Here is a 13,696-nt window from a genome sequence, read left to right on the forward strand (position 1 = left end):
ACCTCATCAAGAAAATAACCAGTCCTCAGTCCACGTCTGTTTCATTGACCCAACCTGAGCATTGACTTGATGTTCAGAAACAGTAAGTGCTTCTTGTTGGGGCAGTCGTACAGACACAATCTACATGACCATTAATGTAAAACTTTCAAAGGGACAAAATGTCGATACTCGTAATTGAACATTTTTGGAAACGTCACCTTGAAATCACCTCAAATAGAGACGCTGATGCTTGGGCAGTCCATAAGTGCTTCTCTTTGGGGTTGTTTCGGGTGTGGACTCTTACAACTTATGCAATTGTGTTTAATGCTCTGAATTGTTCACCAATACTTCCCAAACAAAAGCGCTGACTTTATTTTTACTGCAGTAAGTGCTTCTTGTTGGGGTAGTGTTCTTGAGTATGTCATCAAGATAATAACCGGTCCTCAGTCCACGTCTGTTTCATTGAACCAACCTGAGCATTGACTTGAAGTTCAGAAACAGTAAGTGCTTCTTGTTGGGGCAGTCGTACAGACACAATCTACATGACCACTAATGTAATACTTTCAAAGGGATAAATTGTCGATAAATGTAATGAAAAATTGTTCGAAATATTCCCTTGAAATCACCTCAAATAGAGACGCTGATGCTTGGGCAGTCCATAAGTGCTTCTCTTTGGGGTTGTTTCGGGTGTGGACTCTCACAAAACATTTGCCCTTGTGTTTAATGCTCTGAATTGTTCACCAATACTTCCCAAACAAAAGCGCTGACTTGATTTTTACTGCAGTAAGTGCTTCTTGTTGGGGTAGTGTTCTTGAGTACCTCATCAAGAAAATAACCAGTCCTCAGTCAGTCTGTTTCATTGACCCAACCTGAGCATTGACTTGATGTTCAGAAACAGTAAGTGCTTCTTGTTGGGGCAGTCGTACAGACACAATCTACATGACCATTAATGTAAAACTTTCAAAGGGACAAAATGTCGATACTCGTAATTGAACATTTTTGGAAACGTCACCTTGAAATCACCTCAAATAGAGACGCTGATGCTTGGGCAGTCCATAAGTGCTTCTCTTTGGGGTTGTTTCGGGTGTGGACTCTTACAAAACATTTGCCCTTGTGTTTAATGCTCTGAATTATTCACCAATACTTCCCAAACAAAAGCGCTGACTTGATTTTTACTGCAGTAAGTGCTTCTTGTTGGGGTAGTGTTCTTGAGTACCTCATCAAGATAATAACCAGTCCTCAGTCCACGTCTGTTTCATTGACCCAACCTGAGCATTGACTTGATGTTCAGAAGCAGTAAGTTCTTCTTGTTGGGGCAGTCGTACAGACACAATCTACATGACCACTAATATAATACTTTCAAAGGGACAAATTGTCGATAATTGTAATAAAAAATTGTTGGAAATATCCCCTTGAAATCACCTCAAATAGAGACGCTGATGCTTGGGCAGTCCATAAGTGCTTCTCTTTGGGGTTGTTTCGGGTGTGGACTCTTACAACTTATGCAATTGTGTTTAATGCTCTGAATTGTTCACCAATACTTCCCAAACAAAAGCGCTGACTTGATTTTTACTGCAGTAAGTGCTTCTTGTTGGGGTAGTGTTCTTGAGTATGTCATCAAGATAATAACCGGTCCTCAGTCCACGTCTGTTTCATTGACCCAACCTGTGCATTGACTTGTTGTTCAGAAACAGTAAGTGCTTCTTGTTGGGGTAGTCGTACAGACATATTCTACATGACCACTAATGTAATACTTTCAAAATTATACTGCTAATGCAAATCTGGCCAGAGCAGCTCGGTGGAAATGTGTCTATTCATAGGAAAACAACCACATTTTCATCGGTCGTTAACACCCGGGAATTACCTATAGAATTGATGGTTGTTGTCCAAAAATGGAGAAGGGGGATGTAGAAAATTTTAGACCATTCCAAACCAATTGAAACTACTTGACAAAGAAGGTGGAGTCAAGTTTAAATGGAAAAAACATATTTAAAAGGACATTTGTTCCACTCGGTAGCACTTCGCCGTCTCACAAGACAGAAGTAAGAGGGAGGACTCATCCATGCGCTTATGGGAAATAAATGGACGACTCCCAGTCCTCGTCTGTTTCATTGACTCAACCTGAGCATTGACTTGATGTTCAGCAACGGTAAGTGCTTCTTGTTGGGGTATTTGGACATACATATTCTGCATGAACACTGATGTTTTTCAACTGACTGCTGAAAAACTTTAGAGACAGTTTATTGATACCTGAAATTATTTTTGATCCGTCTTGATTTCAGACAAGCAAAATGTGATGGTTTGCCAGTCAGACTACCTAAACATCAGCACTGACTTGTCTTTGTACAGAGTAAGTACTATTTGTTGGGGTAACCTTGTTGAATTAATAAATTCCTATTAACTTTGTTTTGAACATCACATTAAAATCCCCTTAAATAGACACTGATACTTTGGTAATTCATAAGTGTTTCTCTTCGGGGTACTTTTTGTTGTGGACTCACATAAGTTATATGCCCTTGTGTTTAATGCTCTACATGACCAATACTTCCCAAACAAAAGCGCTGACTAGAATTTTACTGCAGTAAGTGCTTTTTGTTGGGGTAGTGTTCTTGAGGACCTCATCAAGAAAATAACCAGTCCTCAGTCCACGTCTGTTTCATTGACCCAACCTGAGCATTGACTTGATGTTCAGAAACAGTAAGTGCTTCTTGTTGGGGCAGTCGTACAGACACAATCTACATGACCACTAATGTAATACTTTCAAAGGGATAAATTGTCGATAAATGTAATGAAAAATTGTTCGAAATATTCCCTTGAAATCACCTCAAATAGAGACGCTGATGCTTGGGCAGTCCATAAGTGCTTCTCTTTGGGGTTGTTTCGGGTGTGGACTCTCCCAAAACATTTGCCCTTGTGTTTAATGCTCTGAATTGTTCACCAATACTTCCCAAACAAAAGCGCTGACTTGATTTTTACTGCAGTAAGTGCTTCTTGTTGGGGTAGTGTTCTTGAGTACCTCATCAAGATAATAACCAGTCCTCAGTCCACGTCTGTTTCATTGACCCAACCTGAGCATTGACTTGATGTTCAGAAACAGTAAGTGCTTCTTGTTGGGGCAGTCGTACAGACACAATCTACATGACCACTAATGTAATACTTTCAAAGTGACAAATTGTCGATACTTGTAATTGAAAATTGTTGGAAATATCCCCTTGAAATCACCTCAAATAGAGACGCTGATGTTTGGGCAGTCCATAAGTGCTTCTCTTTGGGGTTGTTTCGGGTGTGGACTCTTACAAAACATTTGCCCTTGTGTTTAATGCTCTGAATTGTTCACCAATACTTCCCAAACAAAAGCGCTGACTTGATTTTTACTGCAGTAAGTGCTTCTTGTTGGGGTAGTGTTCTTGAGTACCTTATCAAGAAAATAACCCACAGTCCACATCTGTTTCATTGACCAAACCTGAGCATTGACTTGATGTTCAGAAACAGTAAGTGCTTCTTGTTGGGGCAGTCGTACAGACACAATCTACATGACCACTAATGTAAAACTTTCAAAGGGACAAAATGTCGATACTCGTAATTGAACATTTTTGGAAACGTCACCTTGAAATCACCTCAAATAGAGACGCTGATGCTTGGGCAGTCCATAAGTGCTTCTCTTTGGGGTTGTTTCGGGTGTGGACTCTTACAACTTATGCAATTGTGTTTAATGCTCTGAATTGTTCACCAATACTTCCCAAACAAAAGCGCTGACTTTATTTTTACTGCAGTAAGTGCTTCTTGTTGGGGTAGTGTTCTTGAGTATGTCATCAAGATAATAACCGGTCCTCAGTCCACGTCTGTTTCATTGAACCAACCTGAGCATTGACTTGAAGTTCAGAAACAGTAAGTGCTTCTTGTTGGGGCAGTCGTACAGACACAATCTACATGACCACTAATGTAATACTTTCAAAGGGATAAATTGTCGATAAATGTAATGAAAAATTGTTCGAAATATTCCCTTGAAATCACCTCAAATAGAGACGCTGATGCTTGGGCAGTCCATAAGTGCTTCTCTTTGGGGTTGTTTCGGGTGTGGACTCTCACAAAACATTTGCCCTTGTGTTTAATGCTCTGAATTGTTCACCAATACTTCCCAAACAAAAGCGCTGACTTGATTTTTACTGCAGTAAGTGCTTCTTGTTGGGGTAGTGTTCTTGAGTACCTCATCAAGAAAATAACCAGTCCTCAGTCAGTCTGTTTCATTGACCCAACCTGAGCATTGACTTGATGTTCAGAAACAGTAAGTGCTTCTTGTTGGGGCAGTCGTACAGACAAAATCTACATGACCATTAATGTAAAACTTTCAAAGGGACAAAATGTCGATACTCGTAATTGAACATTTTTGGAAACGTCACCTTGAAATCACCTCAAATAGAGACGCTGATGCTTGGGCAGTCCATAAGTGCTTCTCTTTGGGGTTGTTTCGGGTGTGGACTCTTACAACTTATGCAATTGTGTTTAATGCTCTGAATTGTTCACCAATACTTCCCAAACAAAAGCGCTGACTTGATTTTTACTGCAGTAAGTGCTTCTTGTTGGGGTAGTGTTCTTGAGTATGTCATCAAGATAATAACCGGTCCTCAGTCCACGTCTGTTTCATTGACCCAACCTGTGCATTGACTTGTTGTTCAGAAACAGTAAGTGCTTCTTGTTGGGGTAGTCGTACAGACATATTCTACATGACCACTAATGTAATACTTTCAAAATTATACTGCTAATGCAAATCTGGCCAGAGCAGCTCGGTGGAAATGTGTCTATTCATAGGAAAACAACCACATTTTCATCGGTCGTTAACACCCGGGAATTACCTATAGAATTGATGGTTGTTGTCCAAAAATGGAGAAGGGGGATGTAGAAAATTTTAGACCATTCCAAACCAATTGAAACTACTTGACAAAGAAGGTGGAGTCAAGTTTAAATGGAAAAAACATATTTAAAAGGACATTTGTTCCACTCGGTAGCACTTCGCCGTCTCACAAGACAGAAGTAAGAGGGAGGACTCATCCATGCGCTTATGGGAAATAAATGGACGACTCCCAGTCCTCGTCTGTTTCATTGACTCAACCTGAGCATTGACTTGATGTTCAGCAACGGTAAGTGCTTCTTGTTGGGGTATTTGGACATACATATTCTGCATGAACACTGATGTTTTTCAACTGACTGCTGAAAAACTTTAGAGACAGTTTATTGATACCTGAAATTATTTTTGATCTGTCTTGATTTCAGACAAGCAAAATGTGATGGTTTGCCAGTCAGACTACCTAAACATCAGCACTGACTTGTCTTTGTATAGAGTAAGTACTATTTGTTGGGGTAACCTTGTTGAATTAATAAATTCCTATTAACTTTGTTTTGAACATCACATTAAAATCCCCTTAAATAGACACTGATACTTTGGTAATTCATAAGTGTTTCTCTTCGGGGTAGTTTTTGTTGTGGACTCACATAAGTTATATGCCCTTGTGTTTAATGCTCTGAATTGTTCACCAACACTTCCCAAACAAAAGCGCTGACTTGATTTTTACTGCAGTAAGTGCTTCTTGTTGGGGTAGTGTTCTTGAGTATGTCATCAAGATAATAACCGGTCCTCAGTCCACGTCTGTTTCATTGACCCAACCTGAGCATTGACTTGATGTTCAGAAACAGTAAGTGCTTCTTGTTGGGGCAGTCGTACAGACACAATCTACATGACCATTAATGTAAAACTTTCAAAGGGACAAAATGTCGATACTCGTAATTGAACATTTTTGGAAACGTCACCTTGAAATCACCTCAAATAGAGACGCTGATGCTTGGGCAGTCCATAAGTGCTTCTCTTTGGGGTTGTTTCGGGTGTGGACTCTTACAACTTATGCAATTGTGTTTAATGCTCTGAATTGTTCACCAATACTTCCCAAACAAAAGCGCTGACTTTATTTTTACTGCAGTAAGTGCTTCTTGTTGGGGTAGTGTTCTTGAGTATGTCATCAAGATAATAACCGGTCCTCAGTCCACGTCTGTTTCATTGAACCAACCTGAGCATTGACTTGAAGTTCAGAAACAGTAAGTGCTTCTTGTTGGGGCAGTCGTACAGACACAATCTACATGACCACTAATGTAATACTTTCAAAGGGATAAATTGTCGATAAATGTAATGAAAAATTGTTCGAAATATTCCCTTGAAATCACCTCAAATAGAGACGCTGATGCTTGGGCAGTCCATAAGTGCTTCTCTTTGGGGTTGTTTCGGGTGTGGACTCCCACAAAACATTTGCCCTTGTGTTTAATGCTCTGAATTGTTCACCAATACTTCCCAAACAAAAGCGCTGACTTGATTTTTACTGCAGTAAGTGCTTTTTGTTGGGGTAGTGTTCTTGAGTACCTCATCAAGAAAATAACCAGTCCTCAGTCAGTCTGTTTCATTGACCCAACCTGAGCATTGACTTGATGTTCAGAAACAGTAAGTGCTTCTTGTTGGGGCAGTCGTACAGACACAATCTACATGACCATTAATGTAAAACTTTCAAAGGGACAAAATGTCGATACTCGTAATTGAACATTTTTGGAAACGTCACCTTGAAATCACCTCAAATAGAGACGCTGATGCTTGGGCAGTCCATAAGTGCTTCTCTTTGGGGTTGTTTCGGGTGTGGACTCTTACAACTTATGCAATTGTGTTTAATGCTCTGAATTGTTCACCAATACTTCCCAAACAAAAGCGCTGCCTTGATTTTTACTGCAGTAAGTGCTTCTTGTTGGGGTAGTGTTCTTGAGTATGTCATCAAGATAATAACCGGTCCTCAGTCCACGTCTGTTTCATTGACCCAACCTGTGCATTGACTTGTTGTTCAGAAACAGTAAGTGCTTCTTGTTGGGGTAGTCGTACAGACATATTCTACATGACCACTAATGTAATACTTTCAAAATTATACTGCTAATGCAAATCTGGCCAGAGCAGCTCGGTGGAAATGTGTCTATTCATAGGAAAACAACCACATTTTCATCGGTCGTTAACACCCGGGAATTACCTATAGAATTGATGGTTGTTGTCCAAAAATGGAGAAGGGGGATGTAGAAAATTTTAGACCATTCCAAACCAATTGAAACTACTTGACAAAGAAGGTGGAGTCAAGTTTAAATGGAAAAAACATATTTAAAAGGACATTTGTTCCACTCGGTAGCACTTCGCCGTCTCACAAGACAGAAGTAAGAGGGAGGACTCATCCATGCGCTTATGGGAAATAAATGGACGACTCCCAGTCCTCGTCTGTTTCATTGACTCAACCTGAGCATTGACTTGATGTTCAGCAACGGTAAGTGCTTCTTGTTGGGGTATTTGGACATACATATTCTGCATGAACACTGATGTTTTTCAACTGACTGCTGAAAAACTTTAGAGACAGTTTATTGATACCTGAAATTATTTTTGATCCGTCTTGATTTCAGACAAGCAAAATGTGATGGTTTGCCAGTCAGACTACCTAAACATCAGCACTGACTTGTCTTTGTATAGAGTAAGTACTACCTCATCAAGAAAATAACCCACAGTCCACGTCTGTTTAATTGACCCAACCTGAGCATTGACTTGATGTTCAGAAAGAGTAAGTGCTTCTTGTTGGGGCAGTCGTACAGACACAATCTACATGACCACTAATGTAATACTTTCAAAGTGAAAAATTGTCGATACTTGTAATTGAAAATTGTTGGAAACGTCACCTTGAAATCACCTCAAACAGAGACGCTGATGCTTGGGCAGTTCATAAGTGCTTCTCTTTGGGGTTGTTTCGGATGTGGACTCTCACAAAACATTTGCCCTTGTGTTTAATGCTCTGAATTGTTCACCAATACTTCCCAAACAAAAGCGCTGACTTGATTTTTACTGCAGTAAGTGCTTTTTGTTGGGGTAGTGTTCTTGACCACTAATGTAATACTTTCACAGGGACAAATTGTCGATAATTATAATACAAAATTGTTGAAAATATCCCCTTGAAATCACCTCAAATAGAGACGCTGATGCTTGGGCAGTCCATAAGTGCTTCTCTTTGGGGTTGTTTCGGGTGTGGACTCTTACAACTTATGCAATTGTGTTTAATGCTCTGAATTGTTCACCAATACTTCCCAAACAAAAGCGCTGCCTTGATTTTTACTGCAGTAAGTGCTTCTTGTTGGGGTAGTGTTCTTGAGTATGTCATCAAGATAATAACCGGTCCTCAGTCCACGTCTGTTTCATTGACCCAACCTGTGCATTGACTTGTTGTTCAGAAACAGTAAGTGCTTCTTGTTGGGGTAGTCGTACAGACACAATCTACATGACCACTAATGTAATGCCTTCAAAGTGACAAATTTTTGATTACGTCACCTTGAAATCCCCTCAAACAGAGACGCTGATGCTTGGGCAGTTCATAAGTGCTTCTCTTTGGGGTTGTTTCGGGTGTGGACTCTCACAAAACTGTTAACGTGTGTTGTTCTCCAATGAACATTTTACGACAGTTCTATGTTTCCCTTTACGGCTATTCATGCTTCAGGCGGGGCAGTGGGGGCTGCTGGGATATGGCATGTTATGGAGGGAACTATGTTGACATGTCGGCTGCCTCAGTGTCGGAATAAAACTCAATATACTTAATATACGTTGTGTCTACTAAGTCTATATCAACATTGGTAGCAGAGGATGGTTTGAAGATGGCTGCGAACTACAGAGTACCGCCGAAGTTTGACGAAACCAGGCCGTATGAATGTTGGAAAAATGAAGTTAACATATGGGCACGAGTTACCGAACTCGACAAGAAGAAGCAGGCGCTTGCTGTGGCTTTGGGTCTGGAAGGACGAGCCAAGGATATCGCTATGGAGATACCAGCAGACGACTTGGACAAAGACACTGGTATGGCGACATTACTAGCAAAACTGGACGGTGTGTTTCAGCAAGAAGAAAAGGACCGCGCGTACGAAGCGTATTCCCAGTTTGATCGTTTAATGAAAGACAGTTCCGTTTCAATGGCAGACTACATAATTGACTTTGAGCAGCGATACAACCGAATTAAAAAGTACGACATGGCGCTTCCAGATGCTGTGTTAGCCTTCAAGTTGTTGGACACGGCCTGCCTCGATGAGAAAAACAGACAACTTGCACTAACGGCGTGCCCCGACCTAAAGTTTGCGTCCATGAAGTCGGCACTCAAGCGGATTTTTGGAGCGAAAACGGCGCCAGGTTTGTCGCACGGGATTCAACTAAACCAAGATGCAGCTTTCTTCACTGAACAACGACAACGACAAGGACAGGGAAGACGGAACACGTTTCAACAGAAGAGTGAAAGGACACCGTTGCCGGGCACCAACCCATTGGATAAGTTCGGTAAGCGTTCAAGATGTGCCGTTTGTCAAAGCACATTTCATTGGGCCAAGGACTGTCCTTACAAGAAGAACGAACAAGTAAGACTAACAGAAGACGAAAATGTAGAAGAAGTTAACATAACGTTGTTGACAAATGACCCTATGTCTGACGCTGAGATTTTCATAACTGAATCCCTGGGATCAGCCATCATAGACACGGCATGCACTCGTACAGTATGTGGGGAGAAATGGCTTGACAGTTATGTTAGTTGTCTCAGTCAAGAGCAGACAGACAAAATGATGAGGACAGAAAACACCAGTTCAAGACCATTTCGTTTTGGAGATGGCAACTTAGTATATTCCACCAGAAAAGTGAAACTACCTGCCAAAATAGGACAAACAAAATGTCACATTGAGACAGAAGTGGTCAACGCTGACATTCCACTGCTGCTGAGTAAGTCCTCACTGAAGAAGGCAGGAACTGTTTTAGATATGGAGAATGACAGAGCAGTGATGTTTAAACAGCAGATTCCTCTTGAGTTCACCAGCTCAGGACACTACTGTGTGGACATAAGAGACAAAAACAGCACAACACAGCAAATGAAAGATGACGTGATACTTGCAGCGACAGCTGAAGATGAAGTCCTGACAGTGACAGAAAACATGTCTTCAGCCGAAAAGCGCAAAATCCTTCTCAAGCTACACAAACAGTTTGGCCACGCATCTGCAGACAGGCTGCAGAGGCTAATTCAAAGCTCGGGTAATAAAGACAAGGACTGCCTCACTATTTTGCAACAAATAGTGCATGATTGTGACATATGTCAGAGATACAGCAAAGCGAAGCCGAGGCCAGCTGTTGGTCTGCCTCTAGCTACAGAATATAATGAGACGGTGGCGGTGGACCTGCATGAGTTGGAGCCAGGAGTGTGGTATCTACATGTGATCGACCAATTCACCCGGTTCAGTGCAGGAAGCATTGTGAAGACAAAGAAGGCCTCTGAAATGGTCAACGCCCTCATCCACACATGGATAAGTGTTCACGGCCCTCCTCGTATTTTGTACAGCGACAACGGTGGAGAGTTCAATAATGAAGAGTTTCGTGACATGGCCGAAAACTTCAACATCGAGACGAGGACAACAGCAGGATACAGTCCCTGGAGCAACGGGCTGTTGGAGAGACACAATCAGACTCTCACCGACATCCTACTGAAGGTGAAACGGGAAAATGGATGTGACTGGCACACTGCCCTAGACTGGGCTCTTATGGCTAAGAACTGTATGCACAGTGTTCATGGTTATAGCCCACATCAACTGGTATTTGGTCAAAACCCTAACCTTCCCTCTGTATTAATTGATAAACTACCTGCACTCGAAGGCACTACTGTTAGTGCAAGGGTAGGACAACACATATCAGCGTTGCATGCTTCTAGGAAGGCTTTCACTGAAGCTGAATGTTCAGAGAGAATAAGGAGAGCGTTACGTAAGCAGCTCAGATCCACAGATGAAAAATATGAGACAGGAGACAAGGTCTATTACAAACGAGCTGACAGTACAGAGTGGAAGGGACCAGGGGTAGTTATTGGTCAGGATGGGGCTGTTGTATTTGTAAGACATGGTGGTATCCTTGTTAGAGTACATCACTTGAGGCTTAATAAGTTACACACAACTGCTCAAAGTGAGGTTCTCGATGACACAAACAGTGAGATAATTGTACAGAATCAAGCAGCAGACAGTGAAAACACAGATGTAGTGAACAGAGCCACAGGTGGCTCATTCAGTACACAAAACACAGATGCTGATAACGAACAGGAAAGTGACAGAGAGTCCAATGCAGGAGAGGGAGCTCATTCGTTAGTGACTCATAATGATGTAATTCAAACTCAAATGGAGCACAATGTCTATAATGATAACCCTGTTATTCCTGTGTCCAGTGTCAAGGTAAAAGCGGGACATACTGTAACCTTTATGAAAAGTGATGAAAGTGTTCTATGTAAAGCAAAAGTCCTAGGTAGAGCAGGCAAAGCCACAGGAGGTTATAAAAATTGGTATAACCTGCAATTTATTGAAAATGATGGGAGTCATGGTCAAAAAGAAGCTGTTGATCTGTCACGTGTGAATAGTCTCAGCATTGAGTCCGATTCAGAAGTCATGGATGCTGATGTACTTATAACAAAAGACATATCATTTGATGAAGCTAAACAAATAGAGATTGAAAACTGGAACAATAATAATGTTTTTGAAGAAGTTGAAGATACAGGCCAAAGATGTGTTTCCACCCGTTGGGTCTGTAGTCTAAAAGAAACTGAGAACGGTATTGTGCCTAAAGCTAGACTTGTAGCCAGGGGTTTTGAAGAGTTCAATATCCAACAGTTGCAAAAAGATTCACCAACCTGTGCTTCTGAATCCCTGAGGTTATTGCTAGCAGTGATTAGCCAAAATCAGTGGAAGGTCCATTCTATGGACATTAAATCTGCCTTTTTGCAAGGCATGGAGTTATCAAGGGACATTCATGTTCACCCCCCCCCCCCCAGAAGCAAACAGTAAAGGGGTGCTATGGAAACTTAAGAAATGTGTATATGGTCTTGCTGATGCATCACTTTATTGGTATAATAGAGTGAAAGAAATAATGCTGAGCACAAGTGGTAAAGTGTCACAAGTGGATCCTGCAGTCTTTTATTGGTTGGATGAACAATGCAAAGTTAAAGGGGTACTTGCATGTCATGTGGATGATTTTCTCTGGGCAGGTTCACAAAACTTTGTAACTGATGTGATTCCTCGACTGAAGTGTGCGTTCCGTGTGGGACGTGAGGAACATGATAATTTCTGCTATGTAGGAATGGACATTGCCACTGTAAATGGTGTAATTGAGATGAATCAGCAGGGCTATATTGACAACATGCAACCCATAAACATGCAGCCAGCACGTGCTATACAGAGAGATTCAGCTCTTAGTGAAACGGAAAGAGAGCAGCTGAGATCAAAAATAGGACAAATTCTTTGGGTTGCAAAACAAACTAGACCTGATGTTATGTTTGACGCTTGTATTTTGGCATCTATTCTGAAAAATGCTACTGTGCAGTCCATTCATGATGCAAATAAGGTGATTCGTAAACTTAAAGCAGGAAAGGTTACTCTGAAATTTCAACATTTGGGTAATAATGATGCTTTGAACTTGACTGTTTTCAGTGATGCCTCGCTGGGAAACTTGCCTGATGGAGGTACTCAAGGAGGGACATTGATCACTCTCATGGGGGAAAACGGGAAGTTTTCTCCTCTCTGTTGGCAATCTAAGAGGATCAGGCGTGTGGTGCGGAGCACCCTTGCGGGAGAGACACTCGCTATGTCGGATGGAATAGACAATGCTATTTTCCTTTCTACTCTTTTTTCGGAGCTCACTACTGGGACCACCAAATTAAATGCTCCCACGTTGGTCTGTGTGACTGACAATCACTCTCTTTATGATGCCCTTAAGTCCACTAAACAGGTCACAGAGAAGAGACTTCGGTTGGATATAAGCGGGATCAAGGAGCTCATTCAGAGTAAAACAATCAAAAAGGTGCTCTGGTCAGTGACAAAAGCCCAACTAGCTGACTGTCTGACGAAAAAGGGGGCATCATCCCTAGTGCTCTTGAAAGCACTATGTGAAGGACTGTGGAATCCACCCTAATTGGAATTCACCCTAATTGTTGTTTAAAAAAAAAAAAAACACAGGCGAGAATGCTGATTGTATTTTGTTATTTTCTTGAATGTTTTTCAATTGCCTTTTCCCTTGTTGCACTTGGCTTTTGTTTTTCTTATTTTAAAGAAAGAAGAGGGAGATTGTTAACGTGTGTTGTTCTCCAATGAACATTTTACGACAGTTCTATGTTTCCCTTTACGGCTATTCATGCTTCAGGCGGGGCAGTGGGGGCTGCTGGGATATGGCATGTTATGGAGGGAACTATGTTGACATGTCGGCTGCCTCAGTGTCGGAATAAAACTCAATATACTTAATATACGTTGTGTCTACTAAGTCTATATCAACAAAAACATTTGCCCTTTTGTTTAATGCTCTGAATTGTTCAGCAATACTTCCCAAACAAAAGCGCTGACTTGATTTTTACTGCAGTAAGTACTTTTTGTTGGGGTAGTGTTCTTGAATACCTCATCAAGAAAATAACCCACAGTCCACGTCTGTTTAATTGACCCAACCTGAGCATTGACTTGATGTTCAGAAAGAGTAAGTGCTTCTTGTTGGGGCAGTCGTACAGACACAATCTACATGACCACTAATGTAATACTTTCAAAGTGAAAAATTGTCGATACTTGTAATTGAAAATTGTTGGAAACGTCACCTTGAAATCACCTCAAACAGAGACGCTGATGC

The 13,696-nt window shown here is 41.3% G+C and overlaps 1 protein-coding gene across 1 annotated transcript; it reads left to right on the forward strand.

The window, feature by feature from the left end:
* Window positions 1–8,535: 8,535 nt before the first annotated feature.
* On the forward strand, window positions 8,536–13,207 carry LOC133655950 (uncharacterized). Its single transcript, XM_062056613.1, has 2 exons — window positions 8,536–10,542; window positions 12,517–13,207. Exons 1-2 carry the CDS (start codon window positions 8,683–8,685, stop codon window positions 12,517–12,519), a joined length of 1,863 nt encoding a protein of 620 aa, XP_061912597.1. The 5' UTR covers window positions 8,536–8,682; the 3' UTR covers window positions 12,520–13,207.
* The last annotated feature ends 489 nt before the right edge of the window (window positions 13,208–13,696 follow it).

This window comes from Entelurus aequoreus, linkage group LG08 (assembly GCF_033978785.1).
Source record: "Entelurus aequoreus isolate RoL-2023_Sb linkage group LG08, RoL_Eaeq_v1.1, whole genome shotgun sequence".
Lineage (NCBI taxonomy): Eukaryota > Metazoa > Chordata > Actinopteri > Syngnathiformes > Syngnathidae > Entelurus > Entelurus aequoreus.